The 22,760-nt window shown below is 42.2% G+C and overlaps 1 protein-coding gene across 9 annotated transcripts in view; it reads right to left on the reverse strand.

The window, feature by feature from the left end:
- The window catches only part of AKAP13 (A-kinase anchoring protein 13), a 192,297-nt gene that overhangs the window by 33,243 nt on the left and 136,294 nt on the right, over nucleotides 1–22,760 (reverse strand). For 6 of the 9 annotated variants that reach the window (XM_042875602.1, XM_042875599.1, XM_042875597.1 and 3 more), the window contains 6 exons: nucleotides 19,899–20,035; nucleotides 13,554–13,924; nucleotides 10,649–10,702; nucleotides 7,284–7,346; nucleotides 4,872–5,055; nucleotides 3,786–3,894 (listed from right to left, as the gene is read on the reverse strand). In XM_042875602.1, the coding sequence (XP_042731536.1) occupies nucleotides 3,786–3,894; nucleotides 4,872–5,055; nucleotides 7,284–7,346; nucleotides 10,649–10,702; nucleotides 13,554–13,924; nucleotides 19,899–20,035 (918 nt within the window). The remainder of the gene's footprint in view (nucleotides 1–3,785; nucleotides 3,895–4,871; nucleotides 5,056–7,283; nucleotides 7,347–10,648; nucleotides 10,703–13,553; nucleotides 13,925–19,898; nucleotides 20,036–22,760) is intronic. The other 3 variants (XM_042875601.1, XM_042875605.1, XM_042875600.1) reach the window with 2 other exon arrangements.

Raw genomic sequence — 22,760 nt, forward strand, 5'->3', positions numbered from 1 at the left:
CTGCAACACCAGATCTCTCATCATCAGAAGGATAACACAAATGAGTTCAAATGCATTTTTTCAAATACTCTCTGCCATCTGCTTATTTCAGTTTCTGAAGTTACATTTTTCTATTGCTGTGCACACTCTCAGGGAATTGCTGCTATTTGTTTATGGCCATGCCTGAAAACTTAGTAAATTAGGATGGTTTACTGCAATTCCTGTTTAAAAAAAAAATTAGGAGCAGAGCACAGCATCAGCCTTACAAAAATTCTTTGTAAGTAGAGGTTTCTCTGAAAAGGGATGTAGGAGCCAGCTGGCACCTCTTTTCACTGATACTGCTACACCACTTCTCATGGAGATAACAGAGCTGTACTTCCTAAAACTTCCCATCATACGATCACAGGTGGAAACCTCTGTGCTGTGATCTGACGAGCACCAGGCTGCTGAATATCCACCACTCCAACACTATGAGGGCATCTGTCCTCTGGTCATGCAAGTGAAGGGGAAGGGCCTTTCAGCCAATAATATTATTCAGCCAATGAAAATAAGAATTTAGAACAATAAAACAGTAAGAATTCTTTGCGTTGCTGATATCATACGCCAAAACTGAATTCAGAAGATGAAAATATTATCCAAAGAATATCCATGCAATGCAATCAATGCAAAGCTAACTCCCCTGAAAATTTCCTTCAGCCATTAGTCATAAATGCCATTGACCAAAAGGGTTTGACTCAAATTACGTACGTGCTTCTTCAACTTAAGTGCACACTTCTTCAAATGAAGCAGAGCAATTCTAAACTGGAACCCAGTGAAAGGCATTTAAAGTGAAGAACTTCTGAAAAGACTCAGACATTTATTTTGTTTAGGCTGCCTCTCAGAGGAGTTCATCTGGTATCCAAGATCTGAAGAACACGACCAGGCAACACCATGCTTTCTTTCTTCTGCAGTCTACTGTCTATTTAGACTAAAAGTCAAGATGAACAATAATACTTTACCGCAAATAGAACAACCTCCTCCAGCACAGTTCAATTCAATTCCCATTTCAGTGCTTTTATTTATAGCAGTTCCTGGCTTTATAACAATGCTCCATACTGGAAATTTGCTATTCCAAAGCTGAAAGCAGTCTTCCGAGCGCTCCAGCCAACAGCTCTTGTGACCTCCCTCCATAAAACGCTAAAAAACTAACAGTTGTGAATGGCCACAGCAACTCTTGGAACATCTGAGACATCAGATGGAGCGTGGGTTAGAAACTCAGTGTTGGAAACTGCTTCTGCCTCAAGACTTCGAGCAGTATATGGGAACAATAACAGAAAATCCTCCATCTGTTTACTTGACTGGATTTAATTTTTGAAGCTTTTCTGAAAAACATGTTGCTGCCCTTATCACTCAAACATATTTGCAGGGGTTGGGAATTCCTTTTTAAAAAGCATCTACCATAAAATGATGCAAGTGGAATATAGAAACGTAGATAATTACATTTTCCTAGATACACCTGCGTGAAATGAAGGATTTATTCTGCATAGTTCAAAAGCATTCTGGTGCAATAACATGAATTTCAAAGGAAGGTGACAAGAATTGAGACTCCCCTCATGAAAAACACTAAGCTGCCAAACATGCACTCACAGCTCTCAGTAACTTTATTCCTCTTTCAGAGCGACTGAAAAAGTAATCTACTGAAGTTTCCCAAGTTAGGAAAGTATCAGAGTTGGGAAGAGACTTTGTCAAGTTGAGTAATCCTTCTGGATGCTCACTTCAGCCACCTCAGAACAGCAATTTTCAGAAACCACCTTGCTATAAAAATGAGGCTCTCCTGAGGTGCTGCAAGCTGACTATTGAAAAATTGAAGCACACAAGCATCAGTCATTTTTAATACCACCATCCAAAACTCACAGACGTGTAACCTGAAGCAGAACTAACCCTGCTATTTCTTCTACAGTCCCTCTAGGCATCTCGTATCTTCTTTTCCTTCTACCTCAGTGAGACCATAATGGCTAGGCTGACAATAAAGAGGGAATGTGGGACCACCAAACTTGTCTACCACCAACTTAGGCCTCAATGACAATTTTAATGTGGGTGATTTGACAAAAAAGAGGGGCAAGTTGGCAATTTCTCCTATTCCAAGGCAGTGGCACAAATCCTGGGCATGGTCCAGGCACATTTTCTGGACATAGTCCTAGGCAACCTTCCCTAGATGTCCGGACCAGGTGGCATTCAGAGTTTCCACTCCAACCTCAATCACTCTGTGAACCCTCCAGTGTCATCACACCCCTCTTCTCTGAGTTTGAAGGAAAGCATCAAGCAAGAGGGAGAACAGCATCAACCTGCTGGGTCCTCTCAGCCTCCGAATGTGCATTTTCTGGGAGTTGGTCAAGTTATTTACAGTGTTTGGTTAGCAACTGTGTGCAACGGCAATAAATTGGTTGCTTTTAAAAAATCATGAAAGCCTCCAGCACCAGAAGGAAAGAAGACGAAGCACAGCATGGAGCAGGAGCTGGTCTTTTCATGGGATGGATTTGCCAGTGTTTTGGTTACCATTGCTGGGGCCACATCTGTTAAGCCACATGCTTATTAATCATGGAAGAATGATTGTAAAGAAGTTAGAAATGTCTCCTACAAACACAATCTCTGTGAGCTTCTTCCAACAGATGAATAAAATGCCTTTCTTTGAAGCACCTTTCCATGCCCAGCTTTGCAGAATTTGTGGTTCCTCCACACAGCTCCATCTGCACCTGATGTTTCCATTCAAGTTAACAACTTGTCATTAACCTCAGCTGCACAGCACCAAAATGCATCTCAATGCCTCATCTGAGGGCGTACAGCCATCACGTAAACCCCTTGCCCATCTGCTGACTGCATGGGAAGATGCTTGGCCAACTGACCACAAAAAAAAAAAGAAAAAAAAGTGGTGGTTTGGTTTTGTTGGGGAAGCAGGGTTGTGCTAATCACAGCACATGAGCCCTGGGCCAGGCTGCTGCCCTGCACTTCTAATTGCGTGCAATAGGAACAAGATGTGTATGGCACAGCTTCAAGGAAAAAGCACGCTAATAAAGAGGAAAAGATCAGGAATCATCACCGATTGACAAGATGTGATGTAAAAAGTCAATACATTTTCTGGCTGGCAGTTAATAAAATGAAAGCATGTGTAACATGGCCCTTCCTAAGCACATCCAGCTGGAGCCTTCCGAGTGACTTTTTCAGCTGAAAGAATCAATTCAGTGAAGCTGCAAAATTAAGTGCTTTCTATTGCTTCAATCAGGCTAACCTAAATTGAAAAACTTCCCCTAATCAACATTTACAATTTGCTTCAGGATTGAGATTTAATAAATGGCACCCATCTGCCCCCAAGTCATTATCTCAACAAAAGAAATAGCACCAAACTCCCCCCAGGAGACCACGACACATAGCAACTTTAAAAAAAAATCAAAAGCAGGAAAACAACATCCCAAAAGGAATTTACCTCAACACCAAAAGCAGCAACTCTGAAATGGTACAAAATTCAAACATACTTTTTTTTTTTTATAACGAACTCAATACATCACAGTTTTCATAGCAGTAGTATAATTATGAAAGAAGCAAATGAAAACAACATAACTAGAAACAGCAGGGATATACTGGGAATAACAAAATAAGAATCTAAACTGAATGAGTTCTGGCTTTCCACCCACAATTTCATTCTGCAGTGAAATATATATGTCACATAAAATGGAAAAGCAAGTGCTAGTAAATTGTGCCTTGGGAAGGTAGGTATATATAACACATAGGAAAAGAGAGAAGAAGGAGATTATGGGAATCGTGTTACTCACTGTCCAGAGATGGTTTACTAATTGACATTAAAGACACAGATTTGGTCAGTGAAGACGAAACGGAGGAAGTGCAGAAATTGAATCCTTGTGGGTGTGGTGCTTGATGGATCTGCAGAACAGAAGAAAAAATAAACTATCAAATTACTGAAATTCATGCTTTCAAACAGTGGGAATTCAAACAATCCCAGTGTAAGGCACAGGTGAAAAATGCAAGAACCAAAAATGCAAGCAGCATCAAGTTGTTAAAATGCAACATTTTCTTTTAAGTAGAAGGCAACTAACTGCTTTTGGAATAGAAACTAGCTGCTAACTTTTCTTGCGAGCTATTGCAAGGTGGATGTTCTCAAGGCACAGAAATTACTGCTGTGATTCTGGCTCCTCGCTGTAACAAACCTGACGCTTAGCTGTACTTCTCCAAAATGCCATTCCTCAACACAAGAGAAGGCATAAGAGCCTTCACACATCAGTTCTCACTGGTCAGAACCTGCAAGACTCATTTACTGCCCTTGATAGACAGCAGTGACTCCACGAGGTAGAGAAGGTGGGCTGACTAATGATTCTGGCAGGTTCCCAGAATGAACCATGGCTGAAACACCAAGCTCTGAAATAAAGGGTATTTTAAAGTATTTAAGAGCATAATTGCTTATTTAATAAAAATAATCAGAGACTCTCACAATGTTTTGGTCCATCTACCCTTAATATCACAGACTTCTGCTCCAGAGATCACACTAAATGCAATTAACATGCAATTAAAATTTTGCTAAACTGTTGCTTATAATGTGCCTTCTGATTCTAGTTGTGTCTGCGAAAGAAAAGAAACACACAAACTTTGGCTAACCTTAAAATGTTAACTGACAAATTACTACAAGGCTTATTTCTGTCCACTAGGACATCATCTATCAACTGTACTGCTTCAAGAATCCAAGCAGCACATCTGAACAAAGTGGCAATTTCTCTGTGTTAAAACAGAAGGCTGATTATATCACACGTACAGGGTAGAAGCCTTCATTGCCACCTTGAAAAAGGAAATTTTAAAATGTAGATGCAGACTTTCCAAGAAATGCAGTAATGGTTGGGCAGGTTTACCTGGTGATCATAGTCTCTGATTTCCCCTTGCTCAAGTTCTTCAGTGAGCAAGACCAGGGAGCCGCACTGGTTGCTGGTGAGTGTGCTCCGTGGAAGGTCTTTGGAGCTCAGAGAAGCAGCCTCCATGTTTGCAGAGGGCTTCTTCTTCTCACCAGAGTCTCCAGCAAGGCCTTCTAGGCTGTAACTGAAGAGAAACCACGCAGGTTAGATCCTGAGGAGCTCTCAGCAACGGGTGTCATACAGCTCATAGTACTTTCAAGTGTAAATCAGAATGCAGTCACTAGCTGAACCACTCAGAGCTATGCTGATGCTATCCCTCAGCACATTACTCTCAACAAACAAGTGTAGATATCAGGGGAGATATTTACATTTATGCTATAATCAGAAGAAACAGCAGCACCTTGTGTGACACAAGACATACAGCACAACACTATCTGTCCTGGACCACTGCCCTCCCACAAAATCAGCACTGGGCTGCATGCAATGTTCATCTTTGCAGACATATCCTCTGAATCCACTTAGCACTTGCCACTGCACAGAGCTTGGGTGCCAACAACGTCTTTCTGCCAAAGCTGTTTTTCCTTTAATTCCTGTTTTTTTCTCCTCATCAGCCACTCAGTGTTGCTTTATCACTTGCTGATGAAGCTAGCTCTGACCAATGGAGCTAGACACAATCACTCAGTGATATTCAAAACACCAACCTTTGGTGTGCAGAACATGGTAGCTATAAAAGATCTGGCCAACCTCTGTAGAGACAGCACCTGCTGATAGACAGGTGACCTCTACAGAAAATAAAGCTAATACACTCTCTTTTCATCTGCACAAAACAATTCCCTTTTAAGATGTGATTACTTCCATCCGATCTTTCTTAGCCCTCATATTCTGCCTCTAATCCTTGTGCACCTCATGCCAAAACTGAAAAGCCCACTGCCATATGGGGTTAATATGCACGTTTTGCAGATTCACACCTCCATGACTAATGCTCGACCTCGTGCACAAATCCTATTGGTGAGAAGCAAGATAAACCCTACGTATGTACTCCAGCTTGGTATACAGAATAACACCAAATGAGCAAGTAACATAAAGGTTGATCACTTTTTAAAGCAATTTCTGTTTACCCACAAAAAAATAGTCACAAGAAACACAATTTACCGACTTGAAAGCAGGCAACAAACAACTAGCACCAATGTATGAAAGGGAAAACACACTATGGATTGCACAGATTAGTTGAACAACCAGAGGAGCTTTAAATTCAGGTAGACTTGCATAGCAATGATTCATTTTCTGCATTCGTTTAGAACCATATTGATAAATACGCAACTTCAAAGCCAAAAATGCTACAAGCCTTGAGGAAAAAGATCTGTTGAATTTTTTAAGATTTTTTTCATGTTGATTAATGAGAAAGAAGGCTGGATGAGGCATTTACAATTCAATCTGCTTTAGAAAGATTTTGATTCAACAACGCGTATCAATAGCAGGCACCGTAAAGCTAATTCTAAAACACCTGCAAAGAGAAATGAGTCCCTTTCTCACCAATTATTTAGGGCTCAGGAACATTTTTTCTTCTATCCCAAGATAACAATAACAATATTACAGAGTACAGAAAAAATGCAGTTTGTTGTAACACAAAGAACTCTGTTCAAAACTGCCATAAAATAGCTATCATTTAGTAATACCATTCTGTAATTGTTAGTACGTAGATGAAACAGAATTAATTTTGTAACTTGAAGGACAGATTAACTTCTTTCCCAACATCTAGCCTTTAGAAAGAGAGTGTCAATAGCTCTACCCACGCCCAGCAAGAAATGCCAGAGAAAAACAGGCTGTAAACTCCATGAGGGTGGCTTCCAGTTATGCGAAAGCATGGCATCAGGTAGAGATCTGACCTGCAAGCATTAGTTCCAACTTTGAAGACTTCTCCTGAAGGAGCGAGTCCTGAGAGCCTGGGAAACGTCCATCTATGACTGCTGGACTGTTGTCACAGAAAGCGATCAGCCTCTTCGAAGGAGGCTTTCAGCATACAGGGAGCAAACGAGCTGTCAACTGAACTCCTCAAAACAAGCTCTCAACTGAACTCCTCAAGAGATGTGTCCACAACACAGTGTGTGTTCTATGGTTGCCATAGTTACCAACGTGCAGAAAAACACACCTTAACATCATCGTGGAGCAGAGCAGTTCGGACCAAAAGCGCAGTTCTTGGACACCCAAAGCCAACAAAAAGCAGCCACTGCCTTCACCCGTACCCCAGTTTGGGACACCCATAACCACAGCTCATGGCTGAAAAAGCAGACGAAGCAAACAGACACGCGCACACTTCAGCCAGAGCAGCAGAGGAGAAGGCAATGCACGACAAGCTGACAACACAGTTTGCGGCACTCGATTGCTGCTGCAGCACATTTATTTATACCATACCTTCTACAATTAAAGTCAGGACCCATGGCAGCGAACTGCACACCAGAGGGACACCAGCTCAAACTAGGAACATTGAAGGAGGCAAAGAAAGGAAAAGGGCTGTGATTATTGGCTAGTTACGGCACAGGGGAGTGTTAAAATACTCTCATTTCTGAATAAAATGAAAACAAACAGACACACACACAAAAAAAGCCCTCAGAAATAACCGTCACTAACGTATGATTCCGGCTGTGAGAACACACCAAACAGGTAGCGGGGCAGCCCGTGCTTCCCTCACACCCATCCCACCCTGCCAGCGTACAACAGAAACTGTTCCTGGTGGGGAGAGATGCTTTTGGGAACACAGGGCTGAGACACAGCAAAGTCATTTTTGCATAAGTAATCACACAGCCATTGTGTTAGTAATGATTAGTATTTTCTGGTACCTGTCTCCTACAATCAGAAAAAGAGCCCCTTACAAATATTTAATCACGCAAAGTCTCCTCCACACAAGAATTAATAACTTCAGGCTACACTTGGGAAAAATAAGAAAGGGGAGTTACATTCTTAAAAGCTGCACAGCAAGTCAGTGAAAGAGGCTGGAAGGAAAAACAAGCTCGTCTTGCTGCTAACTTGGGATTCATTCAAATCAGGGTCCTTCAAGGAGTGCTTTGACTAGAAAGCCTTTCAAATCCCATACCCCCGAAGAATCCCAAGTTGCACCAGGAAAGACATAAGCAATGCAAATGCAGAACGCAAATATTTTGGTTGTCATTTTAAATACCGCTTTTGTTATTTTTTCTCTGCGATCTCATGGGCCAATTGCAGCTTTTGCAAATACAGAGAAATCAATCTTCTTGTCAGCTATGGCATATAAAAGACCTCTAAATACCAGAAAGGCTGTCCAGGAAACGTAAGTCTGAAGGAAATTTTGCATCAGCATAGATCTGCCAAGCAGTGCTGCACCAGTCCTGCTCCCAGCCCTCCCCTGTGGGCCATGCATGGAGAGGATGTGGCCAGAGCATGCTCTGATCCAAGCCAGGAGCCTACAGCATGAGCAGCACAAGTCTGAGTGTCCCTGGATCACGGTTTGTGAAACGTCAGGAACCTCAGATGTCACAAAGAAGTGTTTAAAGTCACTGACTGCATCCGTTGCATGTCAAGTTCTTGCACTGCTCCCATGCACAGTACAACACTGGAAACATTTCGGAAGTATTTATGGTTGATATTCAGTGTTGGAATTCAGATAATTGCTACTTGCTTTATTAAGATACATCTGAAGTACCTGTGCTTTGCAACCCAAAGCTCTAGGTGCTTACCTAAGAAGCTCTCGGCTCAATACCATAAGCACTCCTTATGGAGACCCTCCCATCATACATCAATATTTCATTATACAACTACACCATGTGGCAAAGGAAGGTATAAATGAGGGATGTGGCTAAATACTTAAAAGAAACATATCCTCGTGTTCACAGGAAACCCCTCAAACCCCTTTGCACCATCAACCTCAATCTGCACTTTCAGACCTATGTTCAACCCTGAGCTGGGTCAGTAAAACCCACCCAGAGGAAACTAGCTGAAGGCTGAGCAAGTGTCTCAAGGAAAATATCATCAGTGCTTTTCCTTTTCTTGCTCTCCCAAGCCACCTGTTTGTGGCCACGAGACTGCTGGGCTAAGGACCCTTGGAGCTGTGCTCATGTTGACTTCCTGTCACTGACTTGTTTGCAGAAGTCAGAAGCTCGTGGTTGCTTACAAATTGAACAGACAACTTTACTCCATAAAGATGTGTACGTTTACACCAGATTCAAAAGATGCCTCTATTTCTGAATGATGTCGCGGTATAGTGACAATCTCTAATGCTACAACTGCAGGGAAGGAAGGCAGAAGAGAGGAGGGGGAGGAGCTGTGCATGCATAACAGAGGAAGCCAGAAAGTGGTGCAAGATCTCAAAGAAGAATAAAGATCTTTTGGCAAGGGTTCTGGAAAGCAGAGTCTTCCAGAATTATAATCTTGCTGATGAACCACCCACAATCTGCTGGCAACACCATCAAACTGCACAAGATCATTGCATAGCATGCAAAAAGCCTTCACAGAACAAGACTTGGGGAAGAGGAGTGCAATTATAGAAAACAGCCTTGTGTGAGATCTGCTGAAATTAAATTTCAGGCTGCCGCTCTGCAACTGGTGTTAGAGGGGATAACAGCAAAATGGTTGGGAAGCCAGAAAAGAAGGACAGAGAATGCTTATGAAAGAACATCAGGACATTATCAGATTTGACTAAACATTTTGGGTTGCCTGTTTGAGACATTTTCTTTAAGTTCAAAGTTTCAAAATATTATGACTCAAGGTCTCCTCTGTGGGAGCTGTAACAGTATTAATAGTGACTGCTAAAGAGGTGTTCATTTGCATAAACTAAGAAGATGAGTGCTTGCTTCCTCCAGAGCAGCGTCATGCAAATAAAGCGGCTTCTTAGAAGTAAAAAAGCACGTTCTTTCTTGTGCCTTTCCTGTCAGAGCCCTCCCCTGAACTGCACAGCACTGCTCAAGCGGCTTCATTTATGCTGATGCACGGTGAGGCCCTCCTCACATTTCTCCCACATGTGGAAATTTGGTAGTCTGTTTAAACACACGTCTCACACGCACGTCAGGTAACCACAGCTGTGTCATGGGAGGTCCTCAGTTAACCTGCTGCAGGAGGAATGGCTGCAGGGGGTGGGGAGGGAGATCAGAAAAGGCCAAACTGCTGAAGGGGAGTGGTGAAACATCTCTTTTTCTGGAACCTGAAGATGTATAAATATGGACAGTCCACACAAGTGCTGAGTCAGAAACGAAGCAGCCTGTTTCATATGTTAATGGGCAGCTGAAAGGTTGTGTGAGTGAAAGTATGTATGGATGCGGAACTGAAAGTTTGCTATGCAGAAGAAAACTAGAAAACCCATGGAAGCAAAGAAAAAAAAACACTTTCTATTTGTCCGGGAGGTTGTTTTAAAGAACAGCATGTAATTTAACCAGCTGCAGACCTGCAGAGCAACCCATGACTCTGAGGTTGTTTCGGTGCATCTCCTCAGCAATGCCCCTCCTGCAAGTCTTGGCGCACAGCTCTCGTGCTCTAGGAACAAGTTATGCCCCTGCCTGCAGGTAAATGGTTATTGTCATAAATCCCAATCTGACACACGCCAAAGCCTATGTCTGAGATTGCTCCAAGCTCTGGAGAAAGTGGCTTGAGCTTGTGCTCAGGGTTAGGTTGGAGAGGGAAAGCAGGCAAGCGGGACACGGTACTCTAGCACAGCTCTTGGAGAGGTGGGAACTCCAGGTTCATTAAGGTGACATATGGAGTTAGTAGACATTTAAACACAAAATGGTTAGTCACGTTAGCTGGCTTTGTACCTTCTTCTATGAATGGGAGGCTTCTTTATACCATCCCCCAGAACTCGCATTGAACTGAAAATGAATCATGGACAGTGGTCAGACACTTGGATGGAATAAAATGAACAAATGACAGCTGAAGGAATGCTACCAGACAGACAACCTACAGGGGGAATGGAAGTACAGAGAAAACACAAAAAGAAGTACTGCAGGAAGCAATGAGACTCTTTCAATCCTCTCAAATCTCATTTTTCAATTACAGGTAATCTGTTTAGCAAGTATTGACCATGTTCAACTTAACTGCTGCCCATGATGGGTCAGGTTTAAGTTTAGGTAAGGGCAAACCACTCGATAGAAGCTGTTAACAGCCATGGTTAACAAGAGCTCCAGTTTTGCAGCACTTCATCCATCAGTAAAAAATGCAGGCATTTCTTTCCTCAGACACCAAAGTGAAAAACACTGCATTATTGTTGAAAGACAGGCATTTCAAATCTGCTATGAATGTCAGGAATTACTGAAGGATGAACATCCTTTTGTGGAAGCCTTGTTCGCTTCCTTTGTGTTTTCAATAGCAAAATGTAGACGCAGGAATTATCCACAAACAGAGGGGGTGCAGAGGGGAAATAAGCATGTTTTCATAGTTTATTTAAGATGATTAATTTTTTCCTAATCTTCTCTGTGAATAATTTTCTACGCTCATCTCACTTGCAAACAGAAAATGTAATAGTGAAAAAGACCAAATCCTACAAAAGATGGATTTCTTTGTATGTAGGCTCCTTGCATCCCACCCTAACAGGCTCTGTGCTGGAGACAGGACTGTTTTTGGTGGGACTGGGGGATGGACCCAGAAGGCATCTCCTGCTGCTTGGTTGCCAGTGTTTCTCTGTGCAGCACAGCTGTGCTCCATGACTGGGTCTGGTGGCAACTCCCTCTTTTTTTAGCTCATCTGATACTAGTGAGTGCAAGCTGCTCAAACAAGGGGTGGGATGGGGCAGCACAGGTTTGAACCTTAGTGAAGGTTCATGCTTCACATAGTTTCATTTCAAAGGTTTGCAGAAGTCAAATTACAGTGAGGGCTTTCCACTCTTTAAGTGGAAAAGTATCCACCATACGTGAAAGAAAGCACACACTCCAAATTTAACTGCCTTGTCTGGAAGCCACTTGTTTGGGCTCTACTTTCTTGGTATTTCTTTTTGCTCACTAAGCAACCAGAACCTCAGCATCGCTACAGCCATGTATGAAAAAAAGAAAAAAGAACCAAAGATAAAAGAAAAAAAGCAAAATAAAAACAAGTAATTCAAATTCCTTCCAAACGAAAACATAAAACCAAATGGGAATCAAGTTATCAGCAAAGGTCTTCCAGTTTTTCTTTTCTAATTGACCTGTGTGACAGATATCCTTATGTAGTGGCAGCTGCATCTAGGAACATATGAGAATAATTACTGTTCCTTTACCGAAATTGTCTTACATTTACAATGAGTGTATTTTCCCATATCAGAAACCGCCTCTGAACTCTGATGGAGAAGAATTTAACCCCATCTGTTAAGCATTAGCAGTAACTGCCAGCTATGCAGTTTATTACCATCACAAATCCTTACATAACAGGTCCTGCACTGAAAAACAAATCTTTCTAAACGAGCTTGTGAGCTTATGGACTCGTGCTGCCATAACCCTGGATGTATACCTAACACTGACTCTTCTGTAGCTTTAAAGTACCAGTATTGCCTAATCCATTGAAATATTACCTGGGAATGAAGAATAGAGCCAAAAAAAGGGTGGTAGCAGTAAGCAAATAATAATTAAAATAAGAAATCGTTCATCCTGTGTTGCTCTGTGTATTTTAAAAGCCTGCTGCCCACCTAGACAGCAACGCTCAGCTGGGACAGGCAGCCTGGGTGCAGTGCCATGATTCCTGCTCTGCATTAAAATACATAAAACTCCATGGCCATGCTTCCCCTAGTTTCAGCATGGTTTTGATCACCCTGCAGCCCAAACAGTGCCAGCAGCACAGGGCATGGTGATGACTGAAATACAATTATGTTCTTAGTCTGCATCTTCGTCTTTTTCCCCCACTGAGATAGAGGATTGAAGAACAAAAGGGAAAAGGAATTATCTTTCCTGGAGGCATGGTGATGTGTTTGATGGGACTTACTATCCATGAGAGAATCAAGTAGAACCAATTCCTTGAGAATGTACCGGGAGTCCAAAAGGGACCACACAACTCTCCACTACATACCTTTTCTTAAACCTTAGAGCCCATTCTATCTCTTCATATAGTCAATGAGATTTAACACTCCAGTTACTCCTTTAACAGAACTCTTCTTACAGAAAGTGGTGGTGATGTTTCAAACTTAAGATCTGTCCCAGGGTATCTAGAGAGAGGCTATAAGAAGGAAAGGGACAGACTGAAGGTCTGTTGTGATAGGAGAATGGAAAATGGTTTCAAACCAGAGGAGGGGAGATTTAGACAGGATTTAAGGAAGTTTTGTTTTTTTTTACAGTCAGTGTGCTGAGGCACTGGCAGAGGTTGTCCTATCCTTGGAAAGACTCAATGTCAGGCTGAACAGGACTCTGAGCACCTGACCAGCTGTAGGCATCCCCATTCATTGCAGGGCAGTTGGACTAAATGAAGAGACCATTTTAACTCAAAAGATTCTGTGACTCTTTGATTTGCATTTGCTCTAATAAACTTTGAGGTATTCTTTCTGTCCTATGGAAACCAAGAGTGTTCTATAGGTATTAAGAATTTTCAACCTGAAAGTTAATAAAAGATATATATACATATGTTAGGAGGCTGTTTTCACTCTTCAGAGGTAAAAACGTTTCGAGGAGCATCCTCAATTTTCTGTTTCATTACGCTGAGTCCAAAGCTCAGATAAGCCCATGTGACTGGATGCAAAGCAAATCTGGGCAGCTCTCTACTCACCTCCTCTGATTGATTTCTGTTTCATTGGTGGCATTCTTCCCTGGCCCCCAGCTGTGGCGTCGGAAAGGTGACAGCGGCCGCATGGAGTTTCTTGAGACGGAGGAAGGAGCAGGCACGTCTGTGATACTGTCCAGCTCCTCTTCCTTCTCTCCCAAGCCAGCGAGTTCACCCTCTCCTCCCTCCACAGCCACCATGCTCGTGCAGCTCCCATCCAGGCTGCGCCTGTCCTTGGGCTGTGCAAAGCTCACCGCGGGTGGGAAGGGCAGGGACGTGTCGCTACCCAGGGATGAGTTCCTCTCCAAGGACACGGTGTCATCAGCAGAGGAGCTGGAGCTGGTGACATCTCCTGCAGACTGTTCCTCTTCAGGCTGCTGCAGGGAAGAAAAAGAAAGATGAGTCTTTATCTCTGTGTTACCGCACAGCAACTCCTGTTCTCGCTGAACCTATTATCAGCCACAGGGGCACAAAGCTGCCAAAGATGTCCCAGGTGTTAATGATGGAGAGAGATGAAACTGGATCATCATGGCTCCCCATGACCAATGCCAGTCTCTCCTGGGTGACAAGGGGCCAGTCTGCGGCTTTTAGCCTTGAGAGCTTGAAGGCAACAACACATTGTTGTGCTGCATCGTGTGGTGAAAAAGGAACAATTATTCAGTTGTAGGAAACAGACACAAAAATAAAAACTTAATTCTTCAACCCCCGCTACTTTCCATTAAGCAAAAAGTTAATGCCAGGGTTTGCAGTATTTCTTCAAACCCAACCGTAATTGAAAAATACTGTTCTATGGGATCAGCCACACTTTATTACAGGCCTCCATTCATACTGCAATTTTTGGTTTACTTTGCTCCAAAAGCAGTAAGTGGAACCCAAACTGGTTCTTTTTGGCAAAAGGCCACATGCTGACAATACAGCCTAGAAAGAGCCTATGATTATTCTGTGTTCCCCGTGGCTAGGGCAAAAACACAAGCATGTATCTGACATCACCTTCAGTCTGAAATGGTGTTTGCCTCAAGAGACTGACGTGGGAAGTTTCAATTTATTCTCCTGCAGAGCTCTGCACTGCATCATTTGAAATAATAATAGGCAGAAATGAGTTGTCAGATCATATATAATGGACTATTCACCAAAGCCACAGCAGCTAATTGTCCTCAAATAGCAGGCTGGGCTGTCAGCAGAAGCTGAGCATTCGAGGAGCTGCAGCCTATTTGGCAGAACACAACATCCTGTTCTGTGAAGGGCAATGGGCACCACGAGCCACGTGGGAGATGAGCAGCATCTTCATCTCCCATCAAGCCCAGCATGGTTAGATGCTCCAGGCACTGCTTTCTCATGGGCATACAGCATAAGATAAAAGTTTCCTGCTAAACTGAATAAAAACACACTGCAGTGTTCATAAAGCATGCTGACCCAACATTTCACAATGTAAAGGGAAGCCCTATTTCATTTTTGGCTATTTCTTATTCTTATTTCAGTTTAACAGGTACACAATAACGTTCCTAAGGTGGTGTCAGTAAATGCTGTCACACTACTTTCCCCCTCTCTACCATTAAAAAAAAAAAGAGGAACACAGCATGCACAGCACAATGCCTGCTTTCACCACTAAACATCAAATGACCACTAAGAACAGAGGCATACATTACATTGGTAAAGAACATCAAACATTAGCCACGAATTTATGTAAATTATAGTAAATTTACCATAAATTTAAATTATTGGATTTGACACATATTTAAATAGGAAGCATAGGTTAAAGCAAGAGAAAATGGAAAGGCATACCCTGCAAAGTTTTTGATCAAGTTTGGCATTGTTCAAGATTATCTGATATTTGTTTGATTCAGGATGAGAGCTTAGCTTAAATCCAGACAAATTTAAGCAGTCATTGTGTGGATAACACTCCTGCAGTAGAGAGAACAGCCTGCTTTGCCTTCCTGAGACACAGAAAATACTGTTAAGACATCAGGGCGGCACAGCAGGAGGGATGACAAGATGCCAGCTGTGCAGTGGAATGGGACAGTTTGGAAACATTAAATGTGGATGCAAATTTGGTGAAAATATTGCAGAACATTAAAACGTAGAAGGATATCTTTGCCCCAGAGTAAGAAGATTTTTTATTTCCTGGATGAAAAATAATACTGTTCCATTTGAAAATGCAGGACAAAAACTGCTTCTCTAGCAAGGAAGATTTAGGATTTCTCCCACAGCTCAGAAAGAGGATTGAAACTGCACAATATATTTGTCCAGTTTGAGTTTTACCTTGAGCATCCAATAGAGTACAGAGCACAACAAACACTTTCCTTGAACCTGTAGCCCAAGCAGTTACTATAAAACCTGTTCTATCTTCACTTAAACAATGTCTTCTGTTCTGTTTTTTGAAACAAATGAAAATAGTGAATATGAAGGACCAGGACTCTGTCTGGAAAATGCCAAGTGTGGCAGGCACCTAGGGAACATTGTATTGTAGTCAGCTCTGCCAAACATTAGCTAACTGGCCATGTGTCAGTGAATAGGCATTGCTGTTTAATCCTATTTGAGTCAGAAAGCACCCTGTTTGCAGAATGGAAATGGTTCTCTAATTCTTTTCCTAAAAGAATAACAAAACATTAAAGAAATATTAACTTTCCTCAAGTTAGGCTTGCTGCATTGCACCTCAATGCATTCAACCTGTAATTATGACAGTAAAACTGATGTGTTTGCAGATATGCTACTGGACACATTCTTTGCTGTCAAACAGTACTTAGTGAGAAACAAGTGAAAAAAAAAAAAACAAAAAACAAACAAGAGGTAAAACTTGAAAAGAGAGTTTTTTGGAAAAGAACGTTGTCCTTCCTGGGTAGGGATGAGAGAGATCAGTAGGATGGTACAGGGCTGCAAGTGAACTTCAACTAAAACCCTTAATCTATCAGAAGTCCCGAGAATTGAAATGGTAATGTTCTTTCTTATTATTTTCTTGATGACAACAAGCAAAACATTGAGAGATGAACTCAGTCTGTTCTCTGGTCTTCCACGTGTCAAAGGCATTGATGCTGTTACGGCGTTTTAACAAAAACAACAAAAAGAAAACAAATAAGACCTTGGCATGCTCAGCTTTATTTGACATAGCACTACATGAAGGGAGTCAAATTGTTTGGTTGGCTTGATACATAGTTGAGCAGAATATTTTTAAATTCAGATTTACCAGTGGCTCCAGGATGCCCAAAGTTAACCTTGGTAGTGGCATCCTAGAAATTATTTACCATTGTGTTTACAATTTGGAGTGGAGCAGCTTTCCCCCACTGCAAGCCTTTTTCTTCAAGCTTTAAGTTCTGAGGGCTTGTTTTCTGCTTTAGAGAGAGAAACAATAACTCCAGGAAAATAAATGCAAAAAGAGATCTATGGATTTGTGTACTTCCTTGATCAACTCAAAACAGAGGCAGAAACTAAACATTAAGCTTCAACTCCTTTCTCTGACAATGAGCTGCAGGTCCCCAGCTTCCCAAGTCCCTTGCAGGTGAACCATTTCCCAAGGGGTGCCTTGAGAGAGTTCCAAGTAACGCTGAATTTCAGTGGCAGGTTAAAAGTTAACATGAGCAAAGTGAATGGGCTACGCCCCAGGACGTTGCCAGATGATTGTGAGAAATGACCTCATGCAGCATTAATCATCCAAGAAGGAGAGTGTTGCAAAGTCTGCCCAGACGGCTGGGTAGAGATCGAGAAGGAAGAGGAAGATGATGAGGACGTGGGAATGAAGCACTGACGTCAAACAAATAAATAAATAACTGAGACCTCATGTTGGACATGATTCTTGGATTTCTGCAACGGCCTATTTGGTCTGAAAAAAAACAACAAGTCGGGTTGTAATGCTACAGCTGTCTCAATCCTGGAGTTGATGCTATGCAGCTCAGCATGCGTCACTCCGAGAGAGAAAAGGAGACAGTGAGGAGGCGGCAATGAGAGCCCACAGCTCACATCAGGGACACTCCAAAGCACCTGCAGCTTTCATGACTCCACAGACCCCAATTTTTCATGGTCTGGGGACAGAACCAGGGCTTAAAAGTACATGGATTTCAGCTTATCTTTATGGAAGCGTCCCAAAGACCCTGGACAGACAGTAGCTCATTCCTTCAACATTCCTTTAATGTATTTAGCAGTTAAGAGAGGACTGGCTTGTACAATAAAAAAAGGACAAAACTCTAATAGATAAAAGATCAACTGGTGCTCCATGCAAAGGGAAAATCCCTTAAAAAAAAAGCATAAAAAGGGAAAACTACAATAGGACCAATAATAACAACAGCAGTAATGATACCGAAATGTTTGAGATAGAACTTCTCAATTAAATAAGCAAATTGCAGTACTTAATATAGTTATAACAAATTGAGTAAAATCAATAAGTATATCTTACAGTATCTTCCAGAAAAAAAAGACTGAATCCAACAATAATGGTAATAGTTATAAAAAATACTTAAAACTAGGCATTTCCACTGGCATTTGCACTCAGTAGCCTAGAAGAAAGGCTGACCCAAGGAACAAGCCCACAACACCCAATGAGTCCTTATGTAAATAACTGTAACTTTAGAAAAGGTATTCAGACATATTTGGAGAAAAGAGATGGGGAATTGAGTTAGTCAGCAAAGCAGGGACAAATAAACCAACTGACTGGGGCTGTGATTAGCTTTGAATGACTTCCTAAACTAAACTTATAAACCTTTTGAACTTTACCCATTCCTGATGAAGCCTGCAATCCACCGAATGATGAGAACAAGGCACGGGCTGCCAAATTAAGAGGTTTCCTTTTCTACAAAGAAAATTTCCTCACCCTACCCTTTCTTTATCAACAATTGAAGACCCACTTCCCCACCAACTTTCTTTTCGCTGTGGCACTGCCATTACTTTGCCCTACCTATCCTTCTTAATTTTTACTTCGTACATTTGGAGAAGCAAACTTTCCACATAAAAGGAAGGGAAAAAGCTAAAGCTCTGTACGTTATAAAATGTACTGTGTTCTCACAGCACTATTCTCCCACGCATCCCCACACAACCATTAAACGAGGCTCAAATGACAAAGTCTGCTGTTGTAATTCGTTCTACACAAGCAAATTGAAGACAGTCTTCTGCTCTGCCAAACAGCTTTACATTCTCAGAATCCAGGGTCCCCCAGCTCTGAGAATAAGATGGGAAAGGGTGAGGCTGGTGAGCTGCGTGCCCTGCCACATGCGTTAAGAATGACTTTACTGTTCATTTATAGCACATGAGATCACTTAGCCCAGACTGTGGTGTTTCCCGTCCTGCTGGAAAATATTCACCATCATCTGATTTGATTTAACCAAACAGAATTTTGTTTCATTAAATATATTTCTCTGCAAGCAAGTGTGAAACCTGCTCTAAAAATTTAGCTTATCAGAGCAAGAACTGCATCTGCTTGAGGAGGTAGGTTTGAGCTGCTTAAAGCCATGCAGAACCAAAGCAGATTATGACCAACAAGGTGGCTGATCAATGGAGGCTTGTGTCCATTTGCACCACCTCCTGTGTGCTTTCTCACCATCTACCTATGGCAAGAAGCACTGAAGTGTCAATTGCAAGATGGTTTTCGAAAGGCAAAAGCCAACTGTCCCCTCAATATCTTTGGGCAGCCTCAACGCAGATGGCAGAATGGCAGTGCTGAAGTGAGGCATGCTCTGCTCAGGAGATTAGTTCTGTATCTCAGGTTTCACCCACTCCTCCCTCCTCTTCTCATCCACGAGCAACACAAAGGGCACAGAGATGACTAAGGTTAGTAATGACTTCTGTTGTTGATTTTAAACAAACTTGAAAACATTTTCCTTCGGCTTGCACGCAAAAAGGCATTAGAGGTATGTTGCCCTGGAAACAAAGCTATTCCCTGGAATTGGCCTTAACTATTTGGAATGAGTGTTTCCTTCCTATTAAGGGAGTCACACTGAATTTAAAGAACACTAGTTCTTCTGAGAATTGTAGTATATGATTCTGAATGTGTCAGTACAGAGGTTATGTTTGCTGGAGAAAGCTCTCTGTTCCATTAGTTAAAGATGGCTTCCATATCATCTGTGCAGTCATTAATGACCTTACAAGAAAATCCGCTTTTTCAACTATTTAATGTCTGATTTACTTTTGTGCAGTCACAATTGCTTTCATCTCTTCAACATCAGGGGGTTGCACAGTGTACATAAATGCACCCCTCAAACTGCTGCATCTGAAGAGGGGACCAGCTCCTTCCCATCTACGCCATTCCAGGTCCATCCCTTCCAGGTCTCTAACTCACCAGCAAAACCAAAACAAGAAGGTTGCAGTATGAATTTATAGAATCAGGTCTTGAAACTTTTCTTTGCCCGTATCCCAATCAGATTTTCCTACCTTCCCAAAGACAAGATCTTCCATCCCATCACCAGGCAAGGAGAAGAAGTCAGACTCGCTGCCAGACTCTCTTTTAAGGACACCCTGTGATGAGGCACAGACGCTGCTCAGCCCATCCTCCAAGAAGTTCTCACACTCTGTGGGAGCAAAGCAGAAAAAGTTATGGTCTGATGCTTTCTGTAGCATTCAAACCTCCAACTCACATACGCTCAGTCAATTCAAGAGTTTAAATCAACAGCAAGCACAGGTTTATAAATAGAATTCACCTCTTATAAACAGGATGACAAATTTTTATTAATTTATTCATGAGTTAAAAACTCATTTTTTTGAAGGCAAGGAATGCACCACTGAAGTACATTGCACAAACAACTCTGCATTGAACAGACATGAGCATACAAAGTGATACGCTACATGTCAGTACCTCACACTGAGCATAACAGGGTATTATTTTTCCTATTGACTGCAGTGACTGCCAAATTAGATTTATATTCAGTAAGTATCTAAGTCAACAATATTAACTTTCTCAATTAAAAACAATTAATGTCCTCTAACATTTAAATGCCAAGGTGCTTTTGAAATGCTCATCAGCCCATTACTTGATTGCTTCTTCTATATTTCCCACTGGAAAAGCAACAGTAAGTCTTCTATGACAAGTTTTACTTTTTAAAGATTCAAAAATTGGGCACTTATTTCAATTTCACAAGCTTTCATAATTGCTGACATTTAAATCTAAGCATATCGCATCTCTTCCTTCCATTTCAAATACTTCCAGCTGTTTGTAGTGGAGTGATGAGCAGCACAGAAATGCACCCCAGCCGTTGAGAAAGCCCATTTCTTCCAAAAACCTTAAGGGCTATGTGCCTGCATCCACAATGCCAATATATCATTTCACTTTTTTTCAGCCTGCAAGCAGAGGTATCAGTGACAATTTTGGCATGAACTGAACATTCTTTTCTCCCAGTTAAAAATACTTGCTGATTATTAGTATTTATGAGAAAAAAAAAGTGTTATTTTTCAACCTACTGTACCTAAACAAGATGCCTCCAAAACACTTCAGCTTCCTTCAGAGGAGCCAGGGCAATAAAACACTTGTTTGCTCTTAAATAATAGCCAATAAACTCCATCCTTGGCTGTGGCAGGCTCACACATCAACACAGGGAATACAGATTTGGGTTGGGTAGCTCGAAGCCACTTTTTTTTCCCCTTCCCTGTGGAAGGGATGGAGGCAAAGGTGCTGCCCCGGGGCCATGGGGATGGTGAAGCTGGCTGGAAACCCCATCACCCTTCTGAGGAGTTTCCACACCAGGGAGAGCTGGAAAAGCACTTGTTGGAGAAGGAGCAAGTGTTCCCTCAGCCTTTTCCCTGTTCAGTAAACCTGGAAAATCTGAACTGCTTTTCCATAATCGAGGGGGATAAGGGAGAGGGGAGAGAAAGGGGGGAAAAAAAAAAAAAGTAAAAAGAAATAAAGAAGGGAAAAGCAAAGTTGAGACGGAGTGGCTGTAAGAGAGAGGGCCAGGATGCGGCCCGCTGGCCAGCTGGCAGATGGCAGAGCTTGTCCAAGCCCAGACTGAAAAACAAAGGAGCTCGAGCCACGTTCCAGTGGAAAATGAGCAGGGCCGGTCCAGATGCACCACCGAACGGATACCTCGCCCAGCCGATAAATCACAGCAGCACTGAGAGGCCCGGCAGGAGCCAGCGAGTGACAGTGAGGGGTGGAAGAGGGCTGGGAAGGCAAGGAGGAGCAGAGAGAGGTGGGGGGACCCCACATCTCCCCTCATCTGCGCTGAGGTGTTCATCTCCAAGTCCTGACTCTTACCTCACCTTGGCTGTTTCAGGAGGATATATGAGTTCCCCCCCCTCCTTTTCTCAGTTTGTTGGGCTCGCCCTGCTGTTTTGAACCATGCACACATTGCACAATGCTGACCTCTGTCTCTCAGTTGCTCCCACCCATGACCCTCCGAGCCCTGCTGGCAGCGCTGTCACAGCACTGGGGCATGTGGACCAGCCCCCATCACACTGCACACACCTCATTTATTGCATTACTGCACTTATCCATTTATCCTTACTGCATGCAACTCCACAGACATGATGACAACACACTTCTCCACATGATACAGAAGAAAAAAGCTACACAGTAAAAAGCTCTAGGATGAAAATTTCCAAATAACTCCTTTACGTACATTTTCCAAAGCCTCATAGCCTCCAACGTGGGGCTGAGCCCTCTTATTCCACACTGATAGCTAAGTAGCTGCAATGCAGCTCCAAAGCATGTGCAGAAAACGAGAAGCTACAATTCCTGAAGTTTTCCTCCAAGATTTGAGGACTGTCTCCTTACAACTGATTACTGCAGGACTATTCAGTAGGTGAAAAAGTTGTAATTCCCTTTCAAGTTGTGTACTTTCACATTACATGTGAGCAGTCATTACATTATTTCTGGAATGCCAGCACTTGCAGACCCTGAGCTCTTCCTGCTGCTGCAGTCAGACAAAAGCACATTTCCCTTGTCATCTTCAAACTTGCCTCAATGTGTTACAGACATGTACTACTGTAATTATTAATTTATGTCTGCAGATATAACTGATTGTATACTACATATATTTCTATAGCATAATATTGTATCAGATAACAAGTATATAAATAATATTGACCCATATGTCTGCATGATTATAAATTCATCAAGTCAAATGAGCACATGTAATTCTGCAGCCAAATGGAGCACAAAAAGTCCAAAGCATAAAAGCATCACACATAGACTCAAGGGATGCAGGGAAATAATTAGCAAAGAAGCAGTGTGATAATACTGCAGGCTCTCTTGTAAAACACTAGCAAAATAGCTATTCACTGATCATGACTATCCTAACC

Source organism: Lagopus leucura, unplaced genomic scaffold (genome assembly GCF_019238085.1).
Source record: "Lagopus leucura isolate 7727_CA_CO unplaced genomic scaffold, USGS_WTPT01 Super-Scaffold_100015, whole genome shotgun sequence".
In the NCBI taxonomy this organism is placed as follows: Eukaryota; Metazoa; Chordata; class Aves; order Galliformes; family Phasianidae; genus Lagopus; species Lagopus leucura.